This window comes from Malurus melanocephalus, unplaced genomic scaffold (genome assembly GCF_030028575.1).
Source record: "Malurus melanocephalus ecotype Western Australia unplaced genomic scaffold, MMel_1.1 scaffold_108, whole genome shotgun sequence".
Lineage (NCBI taxonomy): Eukaryota > Metazoa > Chordata > Aves > Passeriformes > Maluridae > Malurus > Malurus melanocephalus.
Genome location: NW_026623340.1, coordinates 1,538,739 through 1,564,777, shown reverse-complemented (window position 1 = coordinate 1,564,777; position 26,039 = coordinate 1,538,739). Strand labels below are relative to the sequence as shown.

Below are 26,039 nucleotides of genomic sequence, written 5' to 3'. Positions count from 1 at the left end.
GCAGCAGGGCTGACAGGGGCTGGGGATGGCAGCGCTGCCGTTTCAGCTTGCWGGGCTGCGAGGGCGCAGCAGAATGTGATTTTTTTTGGTAATGAACTGCCCAAGTGGCAGGTAGCGGAAGTCACACAGGGCTGCACATCACCCGCAGTGACGGCAGCCTGCCTGGATTTAACCCCTTTTCCCGAGCTATAAATCATCACTCCTTGATATTGTGCACAATCATCAGCCTTCACTCACATATAAAGAGCTAAATTTGAACAAAATGCTAAACTCAACAAACTCCCGAATCGTTTGTGGTGTTTTTCTAGACCAGATGTTGTCTGTGTCTGTTCCAGCCCAGGGATTGCAATGTTGCGCCTGTACTTGGGGAGCTGGAAGCAAAACTGCCTGGAAACTGGTAACAAACCAATGCGAGACTTCCTCCTGCTGTCATTGTTCTCAGGGAGAGAAGGGAGGAACAAACAGGATGAGAGAGGATGCTGGCTTGCTCTAACGTGTTTTCCATCCAAGAACACACAGGATTATTTGTGAAAAACATAAGGATTAATATATGCATATATATATATGTATGTCTAATCCTGCAAATAGACAGATTGCCCTGATCCTCAGCACGAGTGCCAAGTCCCCAGCTAAGCTGTGATTTAATTATGATCTATTTACTGCCTATCGAGATGGGGACAATGTAGAGGACCCTTCTGTTATCACTGACATAAGAAATGCATAAAATGATAGRGGGAAGTGACAGGAAAATCCCAGGGAGGGCTGCTGTTTCCAGGCTGCTTGGGGCAAAATAGGAGCCTGGGAAGGGAGATGTGCACTCAGTGGCCTCCAGAGATGCCAGGGCTGCTACGTGGGCTGTACTGGTGCCTAGCCAGGCTGCAGGAAAAGCTTGAACTGAACAGATATTTTTTGCAAATTTGCAAAAAAAAAATAGGTTTTCAATGTTACTCTTTTAGTTATCTATTTAACAGTATATCTGTGTGTCTCTGTACCCTGTTTTTCTGCCAGGAGTATCTAAACAAAACCTTGCAGTTACAGTCACAGTGACTYGAAACAAAGTACTCCGTTGAGCTGGCTCAAAATATTTTGCTGTGAGTCATTTCAGCACGAAATTGAGTTTCCACCGGGCAGTTCCCCCCTGGGCATGTCAGCTGGACCCTGCTGTGTCACACCAGCTGGCACAGCTGCAGGTGAGGTGGCAGCATGGGCAGGGCACCTCTGAGCCAAGTGAAGGAATTYAGTTACCACATCCCATCCTTCATTAAGCAAGAGCCATGGAAGAAGCGCACAGCTCTCCCAGCTCAGTCCCCCACATCCCTCATCAGCTCCATTTCCATTTCTGCTGCCACAGACACTGTGACAGGTCACTGTTTTCTGCATGTTATCTCCATTTGAAAAGTGGGGAAATGTGAAAATGCCATATTTCCTACAGGCCTTGGTGAGCAATGAGCACCTTAATGACCCAAAGCTCTGCTGTCAGCAGTGGGGGCCAATGTCAGTGACCCTGGGATCACAATTTTTGATTAACTCATTGAAGGGGATCAGCCCCTGTATGAACTATCCAGGTCACTTGACCTCTGCATAAAACTAAATTTAATTATCTAACACTGTTAATTATGTTGTGAGGGGGTGTATGTAGAATGATTAAATCTATGTGACACATAAGCCCTTGCCCAATTAGSAACAGCTTCAGGTGCTTTGGGCTTTAGATCATTCTCTGAAACATGATCAAGGAAAGGAGTGAAGCAAACAAGGAAGCACGTTTGGGCCCCACTGTATGATTTATTCCACAATAATTCTGTGACCACTTGGCCCCAATTTTTCTGCTGTCCTAAGTCTAAACTGGTTTACCCCAATGTTAGCCCATTTAAAAGATTCTGCCCAAAACTGAACAGAGAATGCTGAAAAATTTATACTCCTTAAAAACGCATGATGATCGGGGTTTAGGCTAACATGCAGCTGTGTTAAAAGAGACTCAGAAATGACTGGCTACATGTGTCCTAACCTGCATCTATTGATCTCAAATGCACTTTAACTGATTCATTATCACTTACTGATTGCTCGTCCTGCTGATGTGGGCTTCTCTCCAGGGAGGGAAGTGTTTTTCCATTGCATCCGTGGAGCAGAGCAGGACTACGTGTGCGAACCCTGCTGCCAGGTTTTTTCCTATAGCTGTATACAAAAGAAAAATCCCCTGTAAATAGTTCATCACTCCCTTATTTAAGCATTGTGTCAGTACAAACCCCTATAATCACTGYGATGGGGGAGTAAATGGAAAATCAGCAAGGGCTCTTTGGAAAACTCTTCCTCTACAGATTCAGAGCAGGGAGCAGCGTGGTGSACTCAAACAGCAAATTCCTGGGGCGCCACGGGGAAAGAGACAGCAAATGGTTCTCTTCTAGGAGCTTAACTCACCCACAGCACCCTCCAAGCTGCTGTTCTTCCCCAAAATATTTGACACTGAGGACCAGCACAGGGCTTTCTTTATGCCTCTTCTACTGCCATTGCATTTCTCTTCTCTTGAGAGCTGTCACCATGGGCCAAAGCCACCAAGGATACACCAGCCAGAAGCCACCAGAAGCCACTCCCAGCAAGGTGCTAAAAGCAGCTGGAGTTCTTGCTGTGCCCTTGCCTGGTTTATGTAGCTCAGACTCGCTCTGTGCATGGCCTGAGCTAAARGAGGCTTCTCCAGGGCAGCAAGCACACACACCCCTTGAAACAGCGCTGTATTGTTTACCAGAATGCTAAAATGTAAATGTAAAGTTGCAAGTTKTAGATAAAGCAGAGCTGCATGTAATAATGTGTGTGCCTCCCCAGCAGATGCAGCAGGAGCTGATGGATTCCCTTCAGCCTGGTGTAGTATCAGGGGTCTAACCTGTCCTTTTGGCAATACATTTACATATTGCTATTTGGGAACACTCTACACTAGTGATRGAGGACTTGGGTTTTGTCAATTAACCTCTTTCCTTTGTGCCTCCTCTACAAAGAAAAAAAACCATTAAAGGGCAGCCCTGCTCTTCAGGAGGGTGTCAGGTCTTTTATAGTCATTTAAACTGTTCCAATCGTGACTGGTTAGAAACCAATCAAAACCCCATTTTTGCACTGCTTGCAGAAAACCTAACRTGGCCTTGCCCCCAGCAAACCACGTCCCCACAGTCCCACTGAAGAATACTAATTTCTCCTTTCTTTGCTGAAATCTCAAGGATAATATTAGTAAGCTCCAAAATGCATGAGCTGCCAGAATAGGGCTGTTCCCCAAAACCCACCTGCCACAGCAGAGCACTCCTTTGGGAGCCCCTGCCCACCAAATACCAGATTTACAGCCCCATCCACGGGGTGGAACAGCTGCTCCGTTTGTCAAGTGCCTTTTATCAAAATTATTTATCATCCCAATACGTTTTTATGCAGATCAGTCTGGAGCTCAGCTACCCTAAGMCAACCTTATATTCTTTCTCTTTTCTCTCCTGGGTTGTCTTGAATCCCAAAGACAGCCCCAGGTCTGGGAAACACCTGACCCGAAGCCACCCCCATCTGGCATGAAACAGAGATCAGCAGAACAAGATAAACTGGCTTCTATCTTTTGTCAAATGCAAATTGCTGAGAGTTAATTAAGACACATTTCAGGAACAGTGAGGTTTTTTTTCCAAAATTACAATCTATCCTGAGGTGTGGGTAGGGTTCAACTTCTTTCCTGGGGAGAGGGGTTACAAAACTGGAACTGCTGTTGGCAAAGGTCCCACAGGGCTTTGGTGGCAGCCAAAGGGTGCTCYAAGACCTGTGAGACTGGAGGCAATCCAGGCCCAAAACCTCCTTGGCACATATATTTTTCCAGATTAGCCTTTATTTTTGATGATTGCTGTCTTCACCATGGCTTGTGAGATGTGTTGTTCTGCAAAGAAGGCAGGGCCACAAAGGCACGAKGCTTCTGCCTTGTTGGAAGCATGTTGAATACTCACCGTTTCCCCCTGCAAAAAGGCATAAGTCTTTGATACACACACAAGAAAAAAGGGAAGGTTAAACTACAGAACAGACTTCACAGGTCTGATATTTCAGGCTTCCCACTCATCATCAATGCCCAAAGCAGAAGAGAGTCAGAAAACAACTGGAGGTACTTAAAGCGACTCAAAGCAATCGTCTGAGTAGTGCTGAAAGTGTGAGGGTTTGAGTAGGAAGACGGGGTTTGAGCCAACTGCTGTTGCCTTTCTGGGGAGGCTTTGCTCAGAGGTGTTTACTTCCTCATGCCTTCATGGAGATGTGGCAGTCTATGAAAGCACTCCTCCTGGAATCAGATGAAAATGGTTTAAAAAAAAAAAAGAAGGAGGAGGGGGATGTTCTAGGTCCTGTCATAACAAAGAAAAGCTTAAAAAAGCTCACCCAAATATTAAAGCTTACCCAAAGGTAAGACGTGCTGTATGCTTAGGAAACGGATGGAGAATATCAAGGCATGGGCTTTCTGACTTGCTGAAAGAGAACATCATTACCAGAGCACCCAAAAATACCACTTCACCATCTCAGAGAGGAGGCACTTGAGACTGGGTTTATATATGGAAGGCCTTCTGCAGCAGGGATGTGGATGGAGGCTGGCTGCAGGCCCAGGAGGTCCTGTGGAGTTTACATGCACTGATTTATCCATCTTTACCCACGGGAGACAAACCCATAAGGAAGGGACAAGGRTCCTCCCAGCTGTGCAGCATCCCACTGGTCAGTAGAAACCTGGGAATGAAGGAACATCCAGGGTGGGAAAAGCATGGTCAGTGCAAGGATATATGGATTAAAAGACAATGGGTACATTTAAACAAGCTGATGATTTTAGTGTTAACACGTGATTTCTGAATAACTACCGAAACACCAGGCAGGAAACTSTGTGGTTTTGAAAATATCTGTTGAAGGCGTTCTGCATGTTCAGTGGAGTGACTCCATCTTCAGTTAAGAAAACAGAAAAGAGTGGGCTGATCCTCGGAGCAGAGGGAAACCCTGCCCACATCTGAGCCTGCAGTCTGGGCTCTCGTGAGTAGGTTACTGCAAGGGAACCATCAGCTGGGGACCAGACAGGACACTCAGGAAAAAGAACATTGGTGAGAAAATTATATTAACCCCAAACGACAAAGACATGACCGAGACTCAGATCCCCTGTGCACCAGAGCTGAGTGGGAGGGAGAAGTCAGAAAATTTCCTTTGAAATTCTGTCCCCTACAGGCTCAAAGCGGCTAGAGTATTGCAGAGACTTTTAAAAGTGCCATTATATATTTCATTAATTCAGAAATCTGTGTTTCTCAGTTTGTGGCCCCTAGCACAGGCAGTACTGCAGCCTGCATGGGGGTTGCCAAGAGTTTTGACACCACCATGAGTTACAAGACTCTCAGAAGCACATGGGGAAGAGACACGCCACAGATGACAGCAGTTGGAGTCTGACTTGTTTGTCCATCGCTGCTGTCTGATTTATCAGTGGTGCTCCAGCCATGCCCAGGGCTCTGGAGAGTTGAGACACCTACAAATACCAAACACAGTGTTTGCCCATGCAGTGCTCTGGTACTTTGTTACTGGTTCTTTTGTAACTCACCCTCTGCTGAGGAGCCAGCTGAAAGCCTTGGGCCAGTGGCAAAAGCAGGGGGTGTTTTGTGCCCTTGGATACTGCTCTGACAGTAAGAAGCTTCCCCCCTGGTGCCCATCAAGAGGGCTGTAAAAATGATCCAGTGCTTCAGCCCGCTTTCACGTCTGACTTGACCAAAGCTGATTGTGGTGAGTCGTGTCCTGTTGGTCCCCTTCCATCACGTGCTTGGACAGAGGGGATAAAGCCATTGTGTACCTCACCATCTCACCAAAATACACAGAGGGGTGGTGCTGACAGCCCCACAAGGGACCTCGCTGCAAATCTTCACTGAATTATTTAGTTGCTAAAGAAGGTTTCAGTGCTTTAACATCTTAAGAAGCGAGTTAGCCATACCCTGAGAGAAAATCCTCCATCCTCCACACAGGCAGGTGGTGGCTTTAGCCCTTTGTGAGCTCTCAGAAGCACCAGTGACACRCACAGCAAAGTCTGAGTTTTGCATTTGCTGTAGCTGGCACACGCTGTTTGCTAAAAGAGAATTAGCCTTTTCCTCTGCAAAACTAAGCATTAGGAGCTAGTCCAGCTGCTAGTAAATGGCAATTAGACTGCTAAAAGCCCAGGTTGCTTGTGAAAAATAGGACTCGAGCTCCTGAAACACGCAGGCCCTCTTTCAGCTTGGTTTTTCATTTCTTTTCAGACTCTAACTTGTTCTAGTGTTAGAGCTGAGAGGCAGCTGGCCTGAGATTACCCATTAAAATAATGAAAAAACCTGTAAGACAACTGTAAGACAACAATTTCTTCCAGGCATGCAAAACAGTTGTGCTCACCCTTACAGAATTGCCTGTGTTTTGTTTCAGGTCCTGCCTTTGTAGATAAAGGAATTTGAGAACATAATGAGCACATCAGCCTTATACTGAGTTCAGATTAAGCCTGGCAAAACCACCAAGGCAGCTGTTTACTCAGAAAGAAAGAAACACATGGGGTCAAAGTGACATTATCTCATGTGGCACTGAAGGGAAATCTCCCTTCAGTTTATCWCAAGATGCTGGGTGCCTGCTAAACACACCCGGGTGGGTTCATGTGCCACACTGGAAAACTAGAAAAAGATCTGTGTGCCAAAAAATCCTGCTAAATTCTCTTTGCAGAGGTTGGTATAAACAAAAGGTATAATGAACAAAAGGGGAGCACCCAAGCTTTCTTGGAAAGGATAGGTCTCCCAAATGGCATGTCTGAAGTGTTCCTGTGGAGACATTTTGCTTGTTTTTTGTCCCAGCTCTCACAATACTCAGCACTTTTGCAGGGCTTGGAACCACGTCTCTGTGTATGACTTGTATTTTAAAATAAATGAACAACTGGAAGTTGTAGCCTCAGGAAAGCAACAGAGTATGAGCCCTGAGAGGGTTAAAGAAACTAAAGGTAAATTCAGGTGACCTGAGGGTGGGCGTGATGTGATTGGTGAGGTCCCAGGTTTAAGAGATCAAACATCCAGCATGAGGAGGGCTTTCCAACCCCTCAGCTCCACTCCAGCCTCGCTGTAGCCTTGCCAGAAGTAAAATATTGGAAATGTGGGTGACAGCTTAGATTACACATCATTAGAAACAGCCAGGATAATCTGCCGCCAGCTCCCTAAAAGGAAATCTTTAGCTAACAAACGTGCTCCAGCCTTTTGAGCTGGCAGATAACGATGGAACAGGGGATAAAACATTGCTGGATTGCAGGGAAGTGGTGCCGTGCAGGGGAAATGCTTCACCAGGCCAAAAGAAGCSGTGTGGGGCAGGAGAGCTGCTCCTGGAGCAGCTTGGCCAGGAAGAGGAAGAGGAAGGTGGGGGTTCAGGTTTTTGGGTGCTGCAATGTGCCACAGCACARCAGCCATGCCAATGCCCTGCTCCCAGGGACAGCCAGCACAGCTTGATGGGATTTGTGCTCCTCATCAGGGCTCCATCATGGCCATGTGTCATCCCTGTGTCCCTCCTACAGCACATGGTTTTGCTAGACAGATCCAGCAGTGGGTTGAAGAAAAGCACCAGCTTTCTTCACAGAAAAACTCTGCATGTGACATCCCTGCCCTTCTTGAGGACAAGCAGCATCTCCRTGTTTCCAATCAGCTCCATCCCATACAAGACTGTGAGATTTCCAGGCCAGGGAAATGCTCAGGTTTTAGGTCCCTTGGCATCACAAGATCCTGGGAAGGTGTCCCACGGTCCCACAATGCAAATGTGTCACAGTGCTGCTGCCACTGCCATCTCCACCAGTAACACAGGACAAGAAATGCTGGTCTGGGTCTGTCCTGAGGGTAGGAACCTTGTGGATGTGGATTTTGCTCCTGCTGAAAAAGTCTCTGGAACAGCATGTCTGAGCTCATGGAGACTTCTCCTGCTGAGGCRTTTTGAACAAATTCTGCATAAACCCTTCTGGCATGGTAAAAATAACAAAGTGGCAAGACACAGAAAGAGTACACACAGTGGAAACCAAATTTGGAACGATTTAGGTGATTCAGGCTTTTTTTAGGGGCAATAAGCAGCTAGTGCAGCTCACCACATGCTCGCACAGCCCAGGAGCTTGAAGTCAGCTTGAATGAATGATTCATTATTCTGCACACGCTCCGGCTCCTCTGCCACTCCAGCCTGTACCCAGCTGGATCTCAGGAGAAATTCCTAGAGTGTGTAATTGTGTATAATGTGATCATCCTGCAGCAGGAAATAGGTTTGTAAGCATTCTTAGCCAGTAGAATCGATGTCGTACAGATACGGTCYGCAAGGAAACAAAGTGGAGATACATATTGCGGCGAGTCACTGGAGAGCCGAGGCAGCCTTCTGGGAAGGAAATGTTCGGAAAGGAAAGCATTTCAGCCCGAACAGTCACGGTACACGCAGAGCTAAAATTTAAACATCTCAGCATGGCTGTGCTCGGAGGGAGGGGGGAGCTGCTGACCTGCGAGCCCCCACCCAACAGCGGGGCCAGACTGGGGACAGACCTTGGAGGGAGGGGGGACGCGGATGGAGGAGGGACCCCGGCCGGGCTCTGTGCTCTGTGCTGTGTGCTCTGTGCTCTGTGCTCTGTGCTCTGTGCTCATCCCATCCCGCAGCACCGCAGGACCCGCAGGGAGCCGGCACAGCGGGCTCAGGGCTGCAGAATGCCCGCACAGCGAGCACCCTCCCCGGGGAGCGCAGGCTGAGCCCGCAGCACCCTCTAGAGGAACGCGGCCAGCCAGCCCTGCGCTTCAGCGAGCCTGTGCATCCTGCAAAGCATCTCTGCAGCAGCGCTTTCATTCGCGGGTGGGTTTAATCCATCGCTGAGCCCGAGCAGCACCAGGCTTCCAGGTCCGTCCTGCTGCTGGAGGGGATGGAGATGAGCAGCGCTGCAGAAAAKGGCTGGAACAGAGAGGGCGAGGTGGATCAGAGGCTCCCCTACAAACCGGGAAACAGCACCCAGGGAAAATCCTCCAAGCTCCTGCAGTGCAGGGCTCCAGGTGTGTCCCCAGTCAGCGTGGTCGTGGTGACAGGTTTAGCCCAAACTGGACGTGGGGCTCTAGCAGGGATGGAGATGGACACTTSACTCACAACGTGTGGTCCCTGTAAGATGTGGCTCAGTTTGGCCCAGGAGCCCTGAGCRGTGGGCATGGCACCCCTCAGCCATGGGCACAGCATCCCCACAGCTGCACAGAGCAGCTGTGCCAGGCCAGGGACAGCGATGGGCATTGGTACCTAAGAGTGACCTGTCAATGAAAACTGGGGATTGGGTGGGTTGTTACCTAAAAGCGATCCTGGGGCCACTGTAATGTGGTTTAAATTCCTACATGTGATTAAATGGCCAGGTTACATCTGCATTACTCTTTCCAGCCAGGATGTCCTGGCCAACACAGTGTCAAAAGACAGGCAGGGCTCACCTGGGATTCACTGTGCAGGACACATGAGACACCCATGGAAAAACACCCCAGAAGTGCTGTGCTGGTCCATGGCTACAGCTGTGGTTTGTGGCTACAGCTGTCTTTGTTTCTAGAGTTTCCCAATTCCATCTCTGATACTGGTCAAAATGGGGCTTTTCTCTATAAAGAAAAACACTAACTCTACYTCAAATTACTTCCATATACAGTACCTAGTTCATATTTCTGCAGTTACAGTGCTTTGTATTTTATTTCATAAACCATGTACCAATTTTAAGAGGAAGCATGTCTGAAATGTGAAAACTAAAATGGAAAAAAAAATAAACCCAAAACCCCCAAAGTCTCAAACACATCTTTCAAGCTGTAATTTAAAAATGCTGGGCAAGCAACCTGAGTTCTCTCCTGAAGGACCTATTTTCTGTTTCTGACTTGGATGTACAATGTGCAGGTCCCAGCCTGTGAATCTGCTGGGCTTGGCCGGGTTCTTTATTGTGCATTTGTCTGATAAAGAATGGAGTAAGCAAAATAACCCAGGAAACTGAATAGAAACACTTTTCTGCCTGTTTCGTGAAAGGAACAGGATCAATCAGATAAATGCCAAAGGCAGGGCACCAGAAGAAGGATAGAGCCACAAAATGGGATAGAGGTAYGGAGCACCTCTGCTATAAAACTGAGAGAATTGGGATTGTTCAGCCTGGAGAGGAGAAGGCTTTGGGGTGAACTTATTTTGGCCTTTTAGTACCTGAAGGCATGCTGCAAGATGGAGTGAGACTTTTAAAAATGGCCTGGAGTGACAGGACAAGGGGGAATTGCTTCTAACTGYGAGTTGGTTTAGACTGGATATYAGGGGAAAAGTMTTCCCTGTGAGGAAGACTTCAGTGCCCCTCAGCTCACCTGCCCCAGCAGGGCCCAGTTAAACTCCCAGGGCCCAGGGMAGGTTTCCCAGTCAGGATATTCCATATGGACAGACCTGCCATTGGCCACCAGAACCTCCAGGAACCGGCACCTGTGAAGCCTCATTGAAACCCTCTCCCTGTCCCCCTTTCCTTTGTCCTCAAATGGGAACTCATGGAATATTTAATTATTGAGATCAGGCTGGATATGGAGATATTACTCATCACTGATTCTGGGGATAAACAGCTTCCTTTGCAGAATAATTTCTTTYTAAACAACTCCCGCTCCTCTCTTCTCCAAATTAATTTCCATCCCAGCCACGAGCCTCCGTAGAAAATCTTGCCATAATCATTTTGAGCTAAATATTCTGCCCAATCAATCAAAGCAGTGGAACCAATTTTGAAGCTGTCACTTTTAATTTTTCCAATAAGAAAAAAATCGAGCATTTCACTCACAGTGCTGTTGTGATTCAAGCTCTTCAAACCTTCGCTCCACTGCCTCAGCGCTTCAGAGCCGTACTTGAAAATGTGAAGATCCRGCACAATTGCAGAGAAAACTAAAATAAATTGATTTTTAGCAGTGAGAAGAAACCTGTTTCTTCATGTACCCTTAGACCTAGCTCACAAAACCTTTTTTCTTGCTTTCTTTCCCCGTTTTCCTCCTCAGCACAAAAATAACTACAGCATATTAGTGCTTTCATGCATGCAAAGGGCTGGCACTCATTAAAGTTGATGTGTTACTGAGAGCTCGGTGCATAAATGCCAACAAAGGGCCAGAAAGCAGATGTGCTGGGCGCTGGGGTGGAGGAGAGCATTCCTCCTGCCTCTGGCAYGGGATTCCTGCAGAAACATCCACGATGGAGGAGCCTCGGCACAAAAAATGGCTGGAGAAAACCACCCTGGAAAGAACAGGCTGTTAAACACACTGGCAAGGGCACTTTGTGTTCAGGGTAGGCGTGGGCTGCRCTCCTGCTCAGCGAGGAGCCATCAAATTGAGGCTTTGCAAGTCCTTCAGCRAGCAAACAGGAACGTTCTGCTCGGGGGAGTTTTGCCATGGCAGTCAGTGCCAGCCAAAGCCCTAAGCTGGCATTCACTGCTGCTTTCAGGGATGGATGGGAACCAAGTCATGCCCTGTAAGAGCATTGKAGGAGAGGGAAAACAGCAAAAACAKCAACAGTGCCCTCGAGTTGGGCCCYTGCTTGAATCCAAAACAGAACACTGCACYGGCTACTAAGGAAAAATGAACTCCATGCCCACCAAAACCAGGACAWCCATGTAAAAAAGAGAAAGGATCTTCCTACAAATTGAAACCTGAGCTCCCCATGTTCAGGACACTTCCAGTTTCACATTAATTTCACACCAAGATAGTCTCAGCTGTGATCCCATGGCTCTCCTGCTGCTCACACAGAAACCAAGCAATGGTTGTGTGCCCTGTGTGACCAGCACAGCCACCCTGCTGCCATCCCTGGGCTCAGCACCGTGTCCCCAGCACTGTCAGGTCCCTCATCCATCCCCCTTGCCACTGTCTCCTCTCCAAAAGCCTGGAAGGGGATGGGGGAAGCTCATAAACAGCAGGGAGAGGCTGAAGCTGATGGTGTTACTCAGCTGCCTCTCACCAAGCCCTGCCTCACCCTGTGGCTCTGTCGTGGTTCTGTGTCTGTCGAGGACACAGATTGGGTTTGGAAGTTCTGAAAACGCAGAGARCCCTCTGGCATCTGAGGAAGGAGATGAAACCTAAGAAATGGAGAAGTTARTATGTTTTCAGTTTGCAAGAGAGCTTGGAAATGGCACTGATGCTTTATTAATCTCTTCTGCCCCTGGAGGACAACAGGCAGCTGCTCCTTTCTCTCTCTACCCTGAATTTCCTTTACTGGAAGTTAAAGGAGACAGGGGCAAGTTAATTCTGTTTTGGAGACAGAGTGTTTTTGTCTATGCCTTTCAAAATGCTTTTGGACTATTAAAACTCCTTTAAACACGACTTTTTAATCTATTTAAGAAGTCCAATTTTCTTTCTAYGCTGTTTCACCTCAGCAATTTCTCTCTCCCAGGAAAACCCAAACGACTCAAGTCCAGCCATTTTTATTGCAATTCTGGGCCTTTCCCCATCACGTCCTGGCTGCTGCAGCAGCACTGCTGATGCAGAGCAAGGACAGAACTCAGCCMAAGGCAGATGCAGCCCCCAAAAGAAGGAGAAATGACACCAAAGCCAAACGCTGTGACATGATGATCGGTTGTATTTTCAGTCCATTAATACACATTCATTTACCAGATACAAACGGAGTGGAAAGGAAAGCGATTGTTAGCAGGAACAAGGATACAAAATTCAGTTCCAGCAGCCTTCACAGAAGGGATATTCAGTGTCACAGCAGCAGTCAAAAGGGAGGGATGCATGGAGACCTGTGCTCACACCCCAAGTGGAAGCTCTCCTTTTGTGGGTTAGTTTAGCTAGAGACACAATTAAAAAAAAAACAAACATTCCCAAAACTGTGACTTTTGGACACTTTTTCTCATTTCCCTAATGTCAGGACTAGGGAAAGTTGGAATTATTTACACAGGAGATTTTATGAAAAGACACTGGAAGGTTAAAAATAGAATAATCACAAATACTGGAAAATACAACAAGAAAGCAGGCAGGGAAAGGAAAATAGGAAAAAGTGACAGCCCAAGAGGCTCATTGCATTCAGTGGTCGATGTCTGGTTCGTGGGGCTGCTCCACTTTGACACACACAGATTCACATGCTGGCCTTGATTCACTGCCGTGAAGTTACTCTGGGTTTAAAGTGGCATTCTGCAAAGCTCCTGGTTTCAGCAGCAGCTCAGCAGTGCAGGAGGGATTGCTCCTTTGACACCATTTGCAGAGTGAGTGCCACAAGCTGTGACAGTTCTCGTGCCAAACTCTGCTCATATGCTGGTCTGGACACCACTGGTTTTCTCTCCTTTGGCCATGAAAAGCTCTGCTGCTGCTGAGAGGGGTCACTGTAGCCCAGCATGGATTTGARTCTCCACATTCAGCAGGGAGGGAATGGCATTATCCCACAGTTCTCTCATAGCTGTAGAGTGTCCCCAGAAATGCAGCTCCGTGCCCAGGTACAACCCCTGAGTGTCCTTGCTACAAATGCACAAGGCTCATTACATTGAAATAACAACAGAAACCACATCTGCACTTGATTGTACAGGGATGCTCYCTTGGAAGGAATAAAGACATTGTAAATTATCCATGGAAGAGTCCCAGCTAGGCAACACCTGCACCGAGGTTCTCCCAGGGACAGCACCGCGATTGCAAAATCATGTTGTGAAACTTGATGGAAAGAAAGGAAAATGGAGCATTTGGGGTTTAACAAAGCTCACACCAAGTCAGGGAACACAGACCAAGAGACCAGAAACYGAGCTGAGCACTTCGCCTCTGCCATGGAGCACTGCAGTGGTTCTCCTCTAAATTATTTTTTTTTAGTACAGTTCTTGCAGACAATGACATTTCATCCCTCATTTTTTAAATCATGCATTAACTTTACAGCAAAACATTTATCCAGTCCATAATCTATACAACAAAACACATATTTTAAAATACCAGACTATTAAAATTTAAGGGAAGGAGTGTAAGGTCCCAAAGTGGCACGTGTTAAGGAATAAATTAAAGGGAAGTGTTCTATCAACTCTGGTTGAATTACAGAATAAAGTCTGAGCCTGGGAGTTCTCATTTCTATGGTTCTAACAAATAAATGCCACAAKAAACAGTTGATGTTCCTGGGGTTGCTAGAGCTTGAATCCACATCACCTGTTCCAGCTCTGGGTATCTGTGGGTGACCCTCTCCACTTTGAAGCCCAGGCTGGTGTGACAGACTAAGAAGTAGTGATTGTTCAGGAAATCAACTCTGTCAAGGTGTTCAACCTCACAGTCTTCTTAATATAAGAAACAAACCTGCAGCTGACAGGACCCAAGGAGCCAGCCCCAAACAGCACAGCCCATGGGGTGAATGAGCAGGGCCTTCCCCGGGAGTGGCTCCAGCCCTATTGTCCATTTGGGGTGAGCAGTGCTGCTTTCAGAGGGAACTTGGTGTCCCCACAGGAGCCTGGAGATGCTGGGATCCCCTCCCTGTGCCGAGGCTGCTGTGCACACCCTGCTTGCCTTTAAATTCCCAGTATCAGGAATTTAACACAACACAGGGAAGGGATGCTCAGAGAAGCGCCTCTGATCCCACAGATGGGAACCTCCTCCCGGACAGAGAGCCAACATCAGACCTGGCTGCTCCTTCAGTAACAAAAGACCTTAATTAGCACCTTTTCATACAGAATCAGTCAATGACATCTCCCTCCATGGCTCTGCTGTGTCACTGGGGACCAGCAGCTATCCCACAGGAGGCTGAGTGTTACAGAATCTGGGTGATTTCTCCCAAAAGCAGCCTGGCAGAGGGGGAGTTTGTGCCCSTGGAGTTACAATTACCTACCTACTGTTTTAAAAAAGAATGTAAGAATAATTTAACTGTTAGAAAGAACATTGCTAATATGAGGACGAGGAGAATAAGAGCACTTAGAAGGTGACAGGAGCGTTGCACTTCAAGGTTCAGTGTATAGGTGGTGGGGTTGAACACTGTCTGACTCTGAACATGGATCTGTGTGACTGACAAGGATTCTCTGGCAGGCTGTAATTGTTTAAAGTCAGCAGATTCAGTCGAACTAAAATAGCTAAAAACATCAGGAGAGAAAAGCTCTGAACCTGCACTGATGTGAAATAACAGGACACCTTTGATCTTGATTGCAAATGGTCAGGGCACACATTGCTTTGGCTCTGCAGGGGGTGACCCCAGGTCAATTTTTTTAAGGGAAAAAATCAAGGGAACATATTTGTGTGCTTACAGCATGCCAGGTAAAAGCATCAACCCCCTGGACTCAATCACATAAAACGCTGCACTTGCACTTCCCAAAGGTGAACCAGACCACAGATGCACCAGCCAAGAGGGAGTGTAAAAGGCAACTGCATCTACAAAACACAGTAAAACAGTGGGAGCTGTAGGAATGGCTGAGATTTGGAAGAACATYTGGGGTTTGTTCCCTACTTGGGTGATGCAGCAGTTACAGAATTAGCTGGTGCCTATTTACAGTCTGAACACAGCAGACAAAACAGCTAAAATGWGGTGCCAGCTATGTTTGGGGATAACTAGGCGACCAGTGGGATTCTTTGCCAGTTAAAAAACTGYTGGAAGAGCCACAAAAGGAAAAGATAAACTTTTCTGTGACCTAAAACAAATATCAGTTCACTGGGCCTTGTGACTGAGGAGTATTGGGCACAGGTATAACTCAGCTGGRGAAAGGATTCCTGCATGCAGGGGCAGCAGAAGAGCTCAGCCTCCCACTCCTCCAGATCCAACTCTCTTGGGTGTTTTCTAAAGCTCTGCTCTCCCAGCACATGGCAGAGCAATGCCAGGAACATCTCATAAAATTGGGAGACACAGCTCCTTGTAGATGGAGCATGGAGATAAGGCCCAAGCTGGTGCCCAATACACAAAGTCCTAACCCAGGAACAGCAGTGTTTTTCCCAGGGATGCTGGAYTGAATTGCTGCTTCTCTGCACAAGGAGATGTGAAAGAGCTTTGAAACTGTCTTACAGCAATGGAAAAAGGGAATGTGCATGCTGAGTTTCACCTCTGGTTGGTAGGGTAAGACAAGTMTTGCATGACTGAGCTCAAGGCTGTGGCTGGTTCAGTAACAGAGCAGMGCAGATACAAGGCTTTGTGACCTGTTCCCCTTCCCCTCTGCATTCTCACATCCACAAATCCACATGCCAGCTTGGTTTAAACACAGTGCCAGCTTAATGGCCTTTCCCTGCTTTTAAATGGGGAGAAAGGGATGGAAATGAAAACCCACCCATAAACCCCAAGATAAACACACAAGCAGAGGCCCCGAGCACAGAGCTTGACAGCTCATGCTGACTTTCAAGTTTCTGTCCTGTTACATGCAGTGCCTTGGCTTCCTTCAGCTCTGGAGACCTCAGGCTTAAGCTGGAACCTTGATCCTCTCCTTGGGAAAGCTGTGACCCTCGGTGGGATCAAACTGTCATGCTGTGTGTCTTGAAGGCCAGCTCCACTGAGACAGCTCTTTGCCACGCCTGAGGGATGCTGATTGCTCCAGCTGCAATAGGATTTTTTTTCCCCAAAGGGATGAAGAGCCCAAAATGCTGATTCTGATAGAGGATTGTTAGTCCATTTTCCTTTAAGAAGTGAAACACTTCTCCTCTGCTTGGAAAGCTGCAGGACAGCCCAAGGCAGCAGCAAATGGCACTTCCTGACAGCAGCGGGGCTGCTCATGTGGAGGGGTGAGATGGGGAAATCATGGAGCCCAGGGGCAGAGAGCCAAAGCCTGAGAAGCAGCACACACAGCCCACGACTCCTGTGCAGCCACAGCACGATCACAGTATGAACACAACCACAGGACACAGCTGGCACTGCTGACAACATCGATGGGCAGTCAGTTCCTGTCCTAGGAAGCAGCCTGCATCCTTGAGATGCTCAGAACATGCCTGAAGTAACTCCTCCAGAGGTTAAACCTCTCRTCTGTCATTATTTCCAAGTCTTTCTGCTCCTCTCCTCTGCTAGTGTTGATTTGCCTCAAGTTCCTCCACCAAAATCCTTAGGAAAGGCACGTTAGCTTGGTGGAGAAGTCTCTCGTCTCCTTTCACTTTCCAAAATCCTGTATTTTTCATTAACTTCTCTCCTGAGAACAAGACTTTAAAAGGTAAAGCAGTCTGCATCTTCTTAAGTCCAAACCTCCATGGGTACCATGGACTCCTTTGTTCCAACAGAGGGAAGCAAGTACTCTTCCTCCAGAAAACGAAARGGGAATTGTACTAAAAACCCACGAATCTTTTTCAATTCTTCTGCTGCTTTGGCAGGATCATCATTTGCTAATTTGGGCTTGTTGATGAACTCACGCAGCTGGGTTAAGTTATTCACCTGGTCACTGGGAAGGCATCGAAACACCTGATCAAAACAGAAAGAAGAAGTTGCCTGTCAGTGCAGGGGAAATGCKGCAATTCAGAGTTTCTGAGGAAGTCCAAAGCATGCAGGACAAATTCCCCAGGATGGGAGTGACTTAATTAACAGCCTGGAGAACAGGGAGGGAAGAGGTATATGCCTGTCCTCAATGAGGCTGGAGCAGGCAAAGAGGAAGCTTCAGGGCCTTTTCTGATCACTGCAAAAGCTCATTAGAAGACAGAAGTAAAAGATTCCTCTACTCCAGTTACGCTCTGGCTAATTACAAGTAGTAACTATACCATGGCCATTCACTGGAGCTACAGCTGATACAAACACAGGGAGAAATCTGATCTGCTGCCTTCATGGTGCAGAATGCAGAATCCACTCTGAGGATGAACCAACTCCAGTGTCTTGTCCACAGCTCTTGCATCTGACACTACTTATTCCTCCAAAACATCTCTGAAGGCCCAAGGCAGGAATTGGACCTGCTGCCTTTGCCCTCCCTGTGCTGCTCCTCCCATTGGCATCTGCTGTCTGTGGTGGGATGGAGGGAGGGGAAAGCTGCTGTGCTCCTCACCTTATCAAAGATGGTGGCATTGCGAGCTGCTGTGGAAATCCACACTTCCTTGAAGAATTTGTCACAGACGGGATCCTGGTGTTCCGGATTGAGATCGGAGCCGCCAAGGACAACCCTGAAAAGACAAAGGGATGGATGCTCACAGAAGCTGAAGCACTGGGCACTCCCCCTCTYGATAAATGCCAGGAGACAAGAAGTTTCCTTGGGCCTGCCAAACCCTGTGTGCTCTCAGCACCCTCCCACTCCCACCCCCTGTGATAATCTGTCAGCTGTAATGATGCTTGGTTTTCTCCTTTTCTTCTGTGCAGAAATTGTCCAGATGGAAAACAGGGTGGGGGAAAAAAAAATGAACAAGAAAAAGGTCTTAAACTAAAAATGGCAGCAAAGAAGCTTCCCTATAAAAGTGACACTGCCACCAAAGATTGAGAGAATGTTCAAATGGGATCTGGAGGGGAAACACCATTTGTTTATGAACTCTGCATAAAACAATTTGTAAAGTCAAGCTCCCAAGCTGTGGACAGGAGCAGTGAGAGGAAGGTCAGAGAAACAACCTGGACTAAGTGCAGGCAAGGCAGATCTAAAGCTGGCAGGCAGTGGCAGCCCCAGGGGTTTGAAAGGCTGGGAGGGAGGTTAAACCCAAGCAAGCCCTGCCTGCATCCCTGTGCTCCATGCCCACACCCCTCCCTGCCGTGGGGCAGCCCCACACCCACCTGAAGCAGCGCAGCCGCAGGGACTGGGCGAATCTGCCAGCGCTGTAATCGTGGCTGTCCATGACGGAGGGCACGGTGTCGGTGTCCTGCACGATGATGGCCATCTCGCTGTCCCGCTTGCCCAGCATGCTGCGGTCGTTGATGTTGGCAGAGCCTGGGCAGGGTGGGCACAGCAATGTCACTGCTGCTCGAGGTGCTCCTGAACACCCTGCATCACCTCCCACTGCTCTCTGCACCCCTCAGCTCMTTCAGGAGCGCCATTCCCATCCCCTCACCAGGCAGCAGAGAGGCACAGGATGTATAAAAATCTATCCTCAAGACTACAGGTATAGAAAATAGAAATTAGGAGCTGYCTTGGGCCCCCAAACCATCCCAGCTGGAACAACACAGCTCCTGCTGTGKTATCAAACCACCTCTGAGCCACTCTGTGCACTGGAGATGGGATCTGGCCCCTGAGAGGGTGACAGAGGAGCAAACTTCACCAGAGGTCATCCAAGACCACTGCTTTGGAGGGAGGGAGAATTTCAAGTCCTGTAAAATCTGGGATTAAGTTATYCATTGGCAAGATTTTCATTGCTGACATAAGAGCTCAAAAAGAGCTTTTTTTAAAGAAACAGGCTATAATTCTGCTGCAGTGTAGAGCTCTGAGCCTGAACTCTCTTGTCTTTGCTTCATGTTCTCATAATAAATACGGTAAGAGAAGAGGATGAAATGATATCCATTACTCCCTATAGCATATTGTCCCATTCTTAGGAAATGGAGCTGATACATGACACATGTTGTCCAAACCTTCCAAATTTTACGGCACATTCTGTTCTTTCAGGAACAGATGACAAGTCTCACAAGTCTTCCTGCTAGAGCAGAGTTTGATACAAGACAGATGGACAATATTCCCTGCACTGGGATTCTCCTCACGGTTACACACAGATTTGAAACCATTATAGAAAAACAAACTAAATGACAGCCCTCTGAATCCTTTCCTCCCTCTTGATGAATTTATGAGTTTGGTTTTTGGGTTTGTTTCTTTCAACTGCAAAATCTTTCTCAGGAAAGAAATGACAACACAGAGAAGCCCRTGGCAGTGCAGCCTGCACTGTGCATGGGGATGGGAAGGGATTGATCCAGGTATGACCCAGTGCCCCAAACCCCTCTGTGAGCCCCTCCTCACCAATTATAACTGTGTTGTCATCAGCAATGAGCAGTTTGCTGTGCACATAGATGAGCTCTGTGACCAGTTTTCCTTCCAGCTCTGCGTATGTTCGAAGTCCACAAAATGATATGTAGTTTATCCACTTATCTCCAACTGAAAATTAAAAGACAGGAAAACTSATAGGATGAAGGAGGTGGAAGAGAAAATACCTTGTTTACATGAAGACCCCTGTGAATAATAGTTCACTTTTACTTTTWAAAAAAATTATAAATGAACAGATAACAGAAATAAATATTTCAAAAAATAGACGTGAAAATTTTCTTGTGAGCTCCCTGTGCTGCTCTGATCTGCTGCCTGCTGAGAAACTTCATCTACTCCTACTTCAGTGAGAAATAACCCCAGTCTCCTGGACACAGCACACAAGGGTCTACACATCTTTAAAAAAAAATGGACTATGTGACTGTTTTCCTGCAGATCCTGCAGAAAGGAGGCTGGAAGCAGATGTTTCATCCATGTCAGAATGGCAAATGTGTCCTAATGCACTTGTGTGTGGTTCAGTTTCATGCCAAGACTTAGAAAACAAATGAGGCATTATGCACAGTCCTAGAATTTGTGATATGTGGGTTTTCACGGTGCTCCGATTCCCAGCACAGCAAATTCCAGCAGGATTCCTCATGGCAAGGAAGCAACTCAGAAACAGCCTGTTTAGGCAGGTTCTTCCTCTCCACATCAGAAACTGCCAAAAACAAACCCTGGGTGGGATCCACAGGGCAGGCTGAGGGCTCAGGGCTCCCAAAAGCGTGACCCTGCTCAGGACATTTTCCAAATAACACAATCCTGAGCAGCTGCTGTGCTCCTCCCAGGGGTGTTCCCCTCCTCTGGATCAGGGCTGCAGCCAGGTGTGAAGTCTGACAAGTGGTCATGGCTTGTGTGACCTGAAACAACTCACCATGGGAGGATGGTCAAGGAGGAGGTCACTCACAGCCCCATGAGCCCACAACATGTGTTGTATTATGTGTTATAGATGCATCCCAAAGTAAACAACACAGAGGAAGGAATAAAGCTCTTACCTTCTGCCTTCAGCTGGCCCAGGATGGAGTTTTCCCCTCGGCACATGGTCCTGGAAAGAAAGTAGGCAGCCTTCAGCACCCCCATGTGCTGGAGCAGAACCAGGCAGGGTAAATCTCAAACACAGATGCCTCTCAAATACCCCTTGCAACAGGACAAACTGTGTTTCCAGAGCACACTTTCCTCCCAAATGACTGCTGATACATCAAGGACTGCCCCTGTTCTAAAAGGAGCTCCTACCAACCCACAGAGGAGCCATGGAGCACTTCTGCCTTCTAGAGCATGTGGCAATGATGGTAAACATGTGACAAGCAAGGCTGCTACCCTCCATGCCTCAGGCCTGGATGTGAGATCACATTAAGAAAAACGTCAACATGCACAGAACGCCAGGTTGGGGAGTTGGTGTGATTCTGGCTGGGCTGGAAAAGCCACAGTTGGCACTCCACTGACAAACAACCAATCCACGGGCAATTCCTCAAGAATGATGGTTGCCCTTGCAGGAAAAAGCTAAAGCAGAAGGGACAGTGGGACATGCTGCTTTCCTTCTGCTTGTGTCCCGTGCCCCACTCATCYCTCTGGAAGTGCAGCAGGACCCCTGCAGGCCAGCAGACAAGGGGGATTTCACTCTGAGGTTTGCAGAATTTCTGCAAAATTGACTCTACCCTGGCCACATCACAGCACAGCAGCTTTCCAGTAAAACCATCTTGGGCCATTTTACCTTCCCCTACATTGCTAGCACAAGGGCTACCCAGCACTGCTGCACCYCAGTCCTTCCCATGAGACCTGCTGGGCTCCCCCAAAACATCCATCCTGGAATCACACTGGGGAACATACCATTGCCTTCATGGGCCCAACAGACAGAGCCAGGCCAAATATTGACCAAAAAGGTAGATTTGGAAACAAATCTTGGTCAGMAACTCTGGTTTGATCAGCTAAGTGGAGAACAAATCACAGAATGGTTTGGGCTGGAAGGGACCTTAAAGCTCATCCAGCTCCAGCTCCCTATCATGGGCAGGGACACCTTCCACTAGACCAGGCTGCCCAAAGCTCTGTCCAAAACGGTCCCACTGATGGCAGCAGGGGCTTGGGGACCCCCAGCAGCAGTGCAGGTGTCCAGGGGGTSTGTGGTACCTGTAGTTGAAGTGCATGATGGCCTGCAGCGCGTTGCCCCCGCCTGTCGAAATGTCCCCCTCGAAGCCCGGCAGCAGCGGGATCACCACGTACACTCGGAAACGCTTGTTTTCCCTGAAAGGAGAGTTTGGGGAAATATCAGCCTGGGAGTGTTACACCAGYCTGCAAAAGTKAAGGCTTTGCACGAGGTGAAGTCCYCTAAGTTTCACTTSCYCCGAGCTGACCGACTTGGCTCCCATCCAGAGCCACCACGCAAATTTTAAGGGAGTGAAGTGTGAAGTGCATTTCCAGTTTCAGGTCTTCACCACCCAAGAAAGAATGATTTACTGTCAGCAGACAACAAAAGAAGCTAAAGGAAAAGAAACACACTTTTACTGAAATTCAGGACCAGGCTAAGAATTTTACAGATYGTGTCTGCCACTGTAAAAATTTGTTTGAGCACCTCAGTAGCACAGCCACACTGACACTGGTGTGTATGACTGCCTGGCAGAGCACAGCAAARGTTACAGAGCTATCACAGGCAGAAACCCAAAATCTAACCCAACTGGTTTCAGAAATCAGAAACATCACAAAAGGTGGAAAAACCTCAAGGCACAAGCAAAACGTTCATCATTTGGAGAAGGCAAATATGTCCTTGATACATCACAGCACCCAAAACCTCAGTTCCCGAGTTCTCCCAAACTAATCCATACCCTAACTGTGATCCCATTCACAACAAAAGGTATAATTGTGGTATTGCTCGGGGCTTTCCTCAAAGCCCCTCTTTGGATTTCCTCTGCTGACAAATGCCAGGTGCATCTGCTCTGAGAGCACKTTCCAGGTGCCCCTGGGTGCTGGGAGCTCCGTGCTTTGTGCCCCGGAGGAGGATGAGGACAATGCTCCATGSAAGGATGCTGCCACTAGATGGCAAACACAGTTTAATCAGCACAAAACCATTTCAGAAGCACTCCGAGGAGTAGCCAGTCCGTAGTTTTTGTTAGAAGTATTCCTTCCTCGGGCAAGCCATGCCTGTGAATTTAGTGGGGTGGAAATTGTGAAGCCCTGGGGTCCCATCTGAGCTGAGGGAGGSAGGCACTGAGGACCTGTGTGTCTTTTGTTTCAATCAGTGCTTCCTTCCAGCTGTGCTGGGCACTGCAGATGGGCTCTGGTTTGCCAGCAGAGCTCAGAAACAGTTAATGAGGCCTGACCCAGACACAAGAGACTGAAACCAAGTTTGTTTGTATCATGAGAAAAGTCTACCAACAAAAACATTCCCCAAAAGGCAGCTTGTTTGTGTAAGGACAGTGTTTATTAAACTGGTTAAAGAGCCACCCATGAAAAAAAAAGAGGAAACCAAGAAAAGAACATTATTAATAACATCAGTAAAAAATATTTAGTCTAGAAGAGTGAGAAGTATACAAGTTCACTACAGAACYTAATTTATAATTAAATGCTGTTTTCCCAGGTCATTTGGAAAATGAGCATTATGATACAAACCATTTAGGTCTGAGTTTACTTTTAATCTTAGGCAATGTAGAATTTCAATCCATTCAGGAACAAACAACGGTCCTCTTGCAAAGACTGGAGGTGGTGACCACCCTCCAGCATGTACCAGAAAAAGTTGATCAAACAATAGCAGAACCCTGCAGTCAAATCCTCAAAATGTGTTTGCTTCCCCTATTTGAAAYCATTCCTCTCTAGATGATTTAAATAAACCACAAATCCCAGTTCACCCTTCCCACCCATGAACTTGCCTGACCAGCCAGCTCAAGGCAAGTTGGCAATGGAGCAAAGGTGCCACTGAACCAGAGCACAAAAGACTTGCCTTTAAACAAGTTCCACAGTTAAATATGCATTTACATTGGGGCAAGTCCAGAAAACTGCTTTCTGTAGGCAAATAAACCACTCAGGAGTCTCAGTGCTGCAAATGCAGATGCTCGACCCCATGAGTTCTGCCTTCTGCACAGCTACTGTCCAGCTGTGTCCACCAAGGGGTTATTTTTTGCACCACACCATGGAAATGCTCCTGGAAGACTTCCACTGCCTCATTAAGAACAGGTTACCTGTGAGCTTTAAGAATCCTCTGAGCAATCGCATCACCGATCTTGTTCCAGACAACTTTGTCATCAGCACAGCTAATAAAAAACTGGTTCTGCAGGAAAAGCAAGCAAAGCTACTGTCAGACACTGCCAGCAACCAACCAAAAATATTTGCATGCTTTATTTCAGACCAAGASCAACTAAAGATAGCTGGGTTTGTGTGCCATTGGAGTGGAAGCTTTTTTAAATTATGATTAAATGATATGTGTGTCTGTGCTTGCTTAGGGAATGAATTAGTCCTTATTAATCACACTCTTAGCAAGTTCATATAAAGAGCAACCTAATAAGAGGCAAAAAAAAAAAATAGGAGAATAAGCATCTCCATTCAGTCAGCACTGAGTGTCACTCTGACACAAGGGATTCTTGCAGCTTAAAGCTCTATGGATGAAGAGCTGCCCTGTGAGTGGGAGGTTGGGCATGCACAGGGGACACTGCAAAGACACAGAGGGGACAGGGAGACTATTGCACAGTCCATGAAAGCTGCTGGCAATTCTGCAAAGAGCCTTAGAAAGGGGAGGTCTACTTTTTTCCACCTCATGGTCAGAAGGCTGTCAGGGTACACAGCCATCAGTTTGGCCTGAAGACTACTGAACTTAATGGCTCTGTCTAAATTCATAAAAGCTGAGGATCAAGCCTCAAGAATTACCCTCCTGATGGCTRCAAGCCAATACCAGAGCTTAAGGACCCTGGTGCCTTCCCTCCCTGCACTCACCTCGATGTAGATGTAGTGCTGGCTGTTCTCTATCACGCTGATGTAGGCTTTRTGGATGGACTCCTCGTGGTATTTAATGCCAGCAGACCAGTCAGCAGCAGAGCGGATCACCTGCACAGCAAGAGAGGACACCTTCAGCTCTGTCCACCTGAATGTTACCACAGGCAAGGCTCAGCCAGGCTCTCACTACATAGTAAGTGCAACATTTACACTGCATTTATAATTATGAGAAAGGACATKCAGAAACAGTATTAATGTTTTGATTAAAAACAGAAGAGCCCTGTCCCATTGCTGAATTATTGCCCTCTATTACCTGAGCAGCTCCAGATGCTTGTTCTTGCTTAAGGTCTTACAAACTGCTTTTAAAACAAATTAAATTTCCAAGTTTCAGGGGTCCACACCCCATCAGTGATCTGCTCAACACTTCAAAGCTGGGGCAGGGTGYTTTTCCCCCAAACAGGCTGTATGGAACCATACAGTCTGATAACGAGGCCCTGCCTTTGTCCTCAGCACTTGAGGTCATTTGTTTCTTCTGCCAAATTCTTGCACAAGCCATTCCATTTGTGATGATACAACTTCTAAAATTCATAGTTCTGCTGCCCACATTAATTTCTTAGTTTTTACTGGAAATCCACTTTTAAAGTAGATTCCTGCAAGATCCCCAGGGTACGTTCTGCCCCTCCATCCAGAGTTTTTGTGCAAGAGAGCCAAGCTAGTATGAGAAACAATCTCTGTTCGTGCTCTGGGCCAGGCTGAGCAAGCCCCATAGCAGTCAGTATCCTGTCTCCCCCTGCCAGAGATGCTGTGACACCTCCTGCTCCTGCACTTTGAGTCAAGAGGCAGCCACACTACACCCCAAGTGACGTTCTTCTAGATGGAAATGTAGTTTTTAATTAAATGTGGGCAGAGTACATGCTTGAGAGAATAATTACACATTATTAGCCTCTGTCTTTAAACATTGTCAAGACAAGAACATWGAAACAATAGCTTTTTAAAATATCTCAATACAACCATTACACCAGAATTCGGGGTTGGTCCCATACAGCTCAAGGTCCAGAGGCTAGGGATCTGTGAAATGTGATTCCAGCAAAATCCTGATTTTTTTGGGGATCAACCAAATCAATCCTCTCATTTCCAGAGCACTTAGCCAATGGTAAGTGTTCCCACTCATCCCAAGCTGGGCACTGCTGAAACCACACTGAGCACCACGGCAGATTGAGATCTTGAACAAAATTTCACCACTGGCATTAGTAAGAACAGTAAAAACAGCTTTTCTGTGTAGAAAGCAGGCTAATTCTTCCAAACGTAGCTTGGACTGGAG

The 26,039-nt window shown here is 47.3% G+C and overlaps 1 protein-coding gene across 3 annotated transcripts in view; it reads right to left on the bottom strand.

The window, feature by feature from the left end:
• Positions 1-16,401: 16,401 nt before the first annotated feature.
• The window catches only part of PLD1 (phospholipase D1), a 65,252-nt gene continuing 55,614 nt past the window's right edge, over positions 16,402-26,039 (bottom strand). For all 3 annotated transcript variants that reach the window (XM_057369394.1, XM_057369393.1, XM_057369395.1), the window contains 8 exons: positions 24,719-24,829; positions 23,971-24,059; positions 21,929-22,042; positions 20,800-20,849; positions 19,748-19,882; positions 18,580-18,733; positions 17,870-17,984; positions 16,402-17,298 (listed from right to left, as the gene is read on the bottom strand). In XM_057369394.1, coding sequence (XP_057225377.1) covers positions 17,074-17,298; positions 17,870-17,984; positions 18,580-18,733; positions 19,748-19,882; positions 20,800-20,849; positions 21,929-22,042; positions 23,971-24,059; positions 24,719-24,829 — 993 coding nt within the window. In that variant the 3' untranslated portion in view covers positions 16,402-17,073. The remainder of the gene's footprint in view (positions 17,299-17,869; positions 17,985-18,579; positions 18,734-19,747; positions 19,883-20,799; positions 20,850-21,928; positions 22,043-23,970; positions 24,060-24,718; positions 24,830-26,039) is intronic.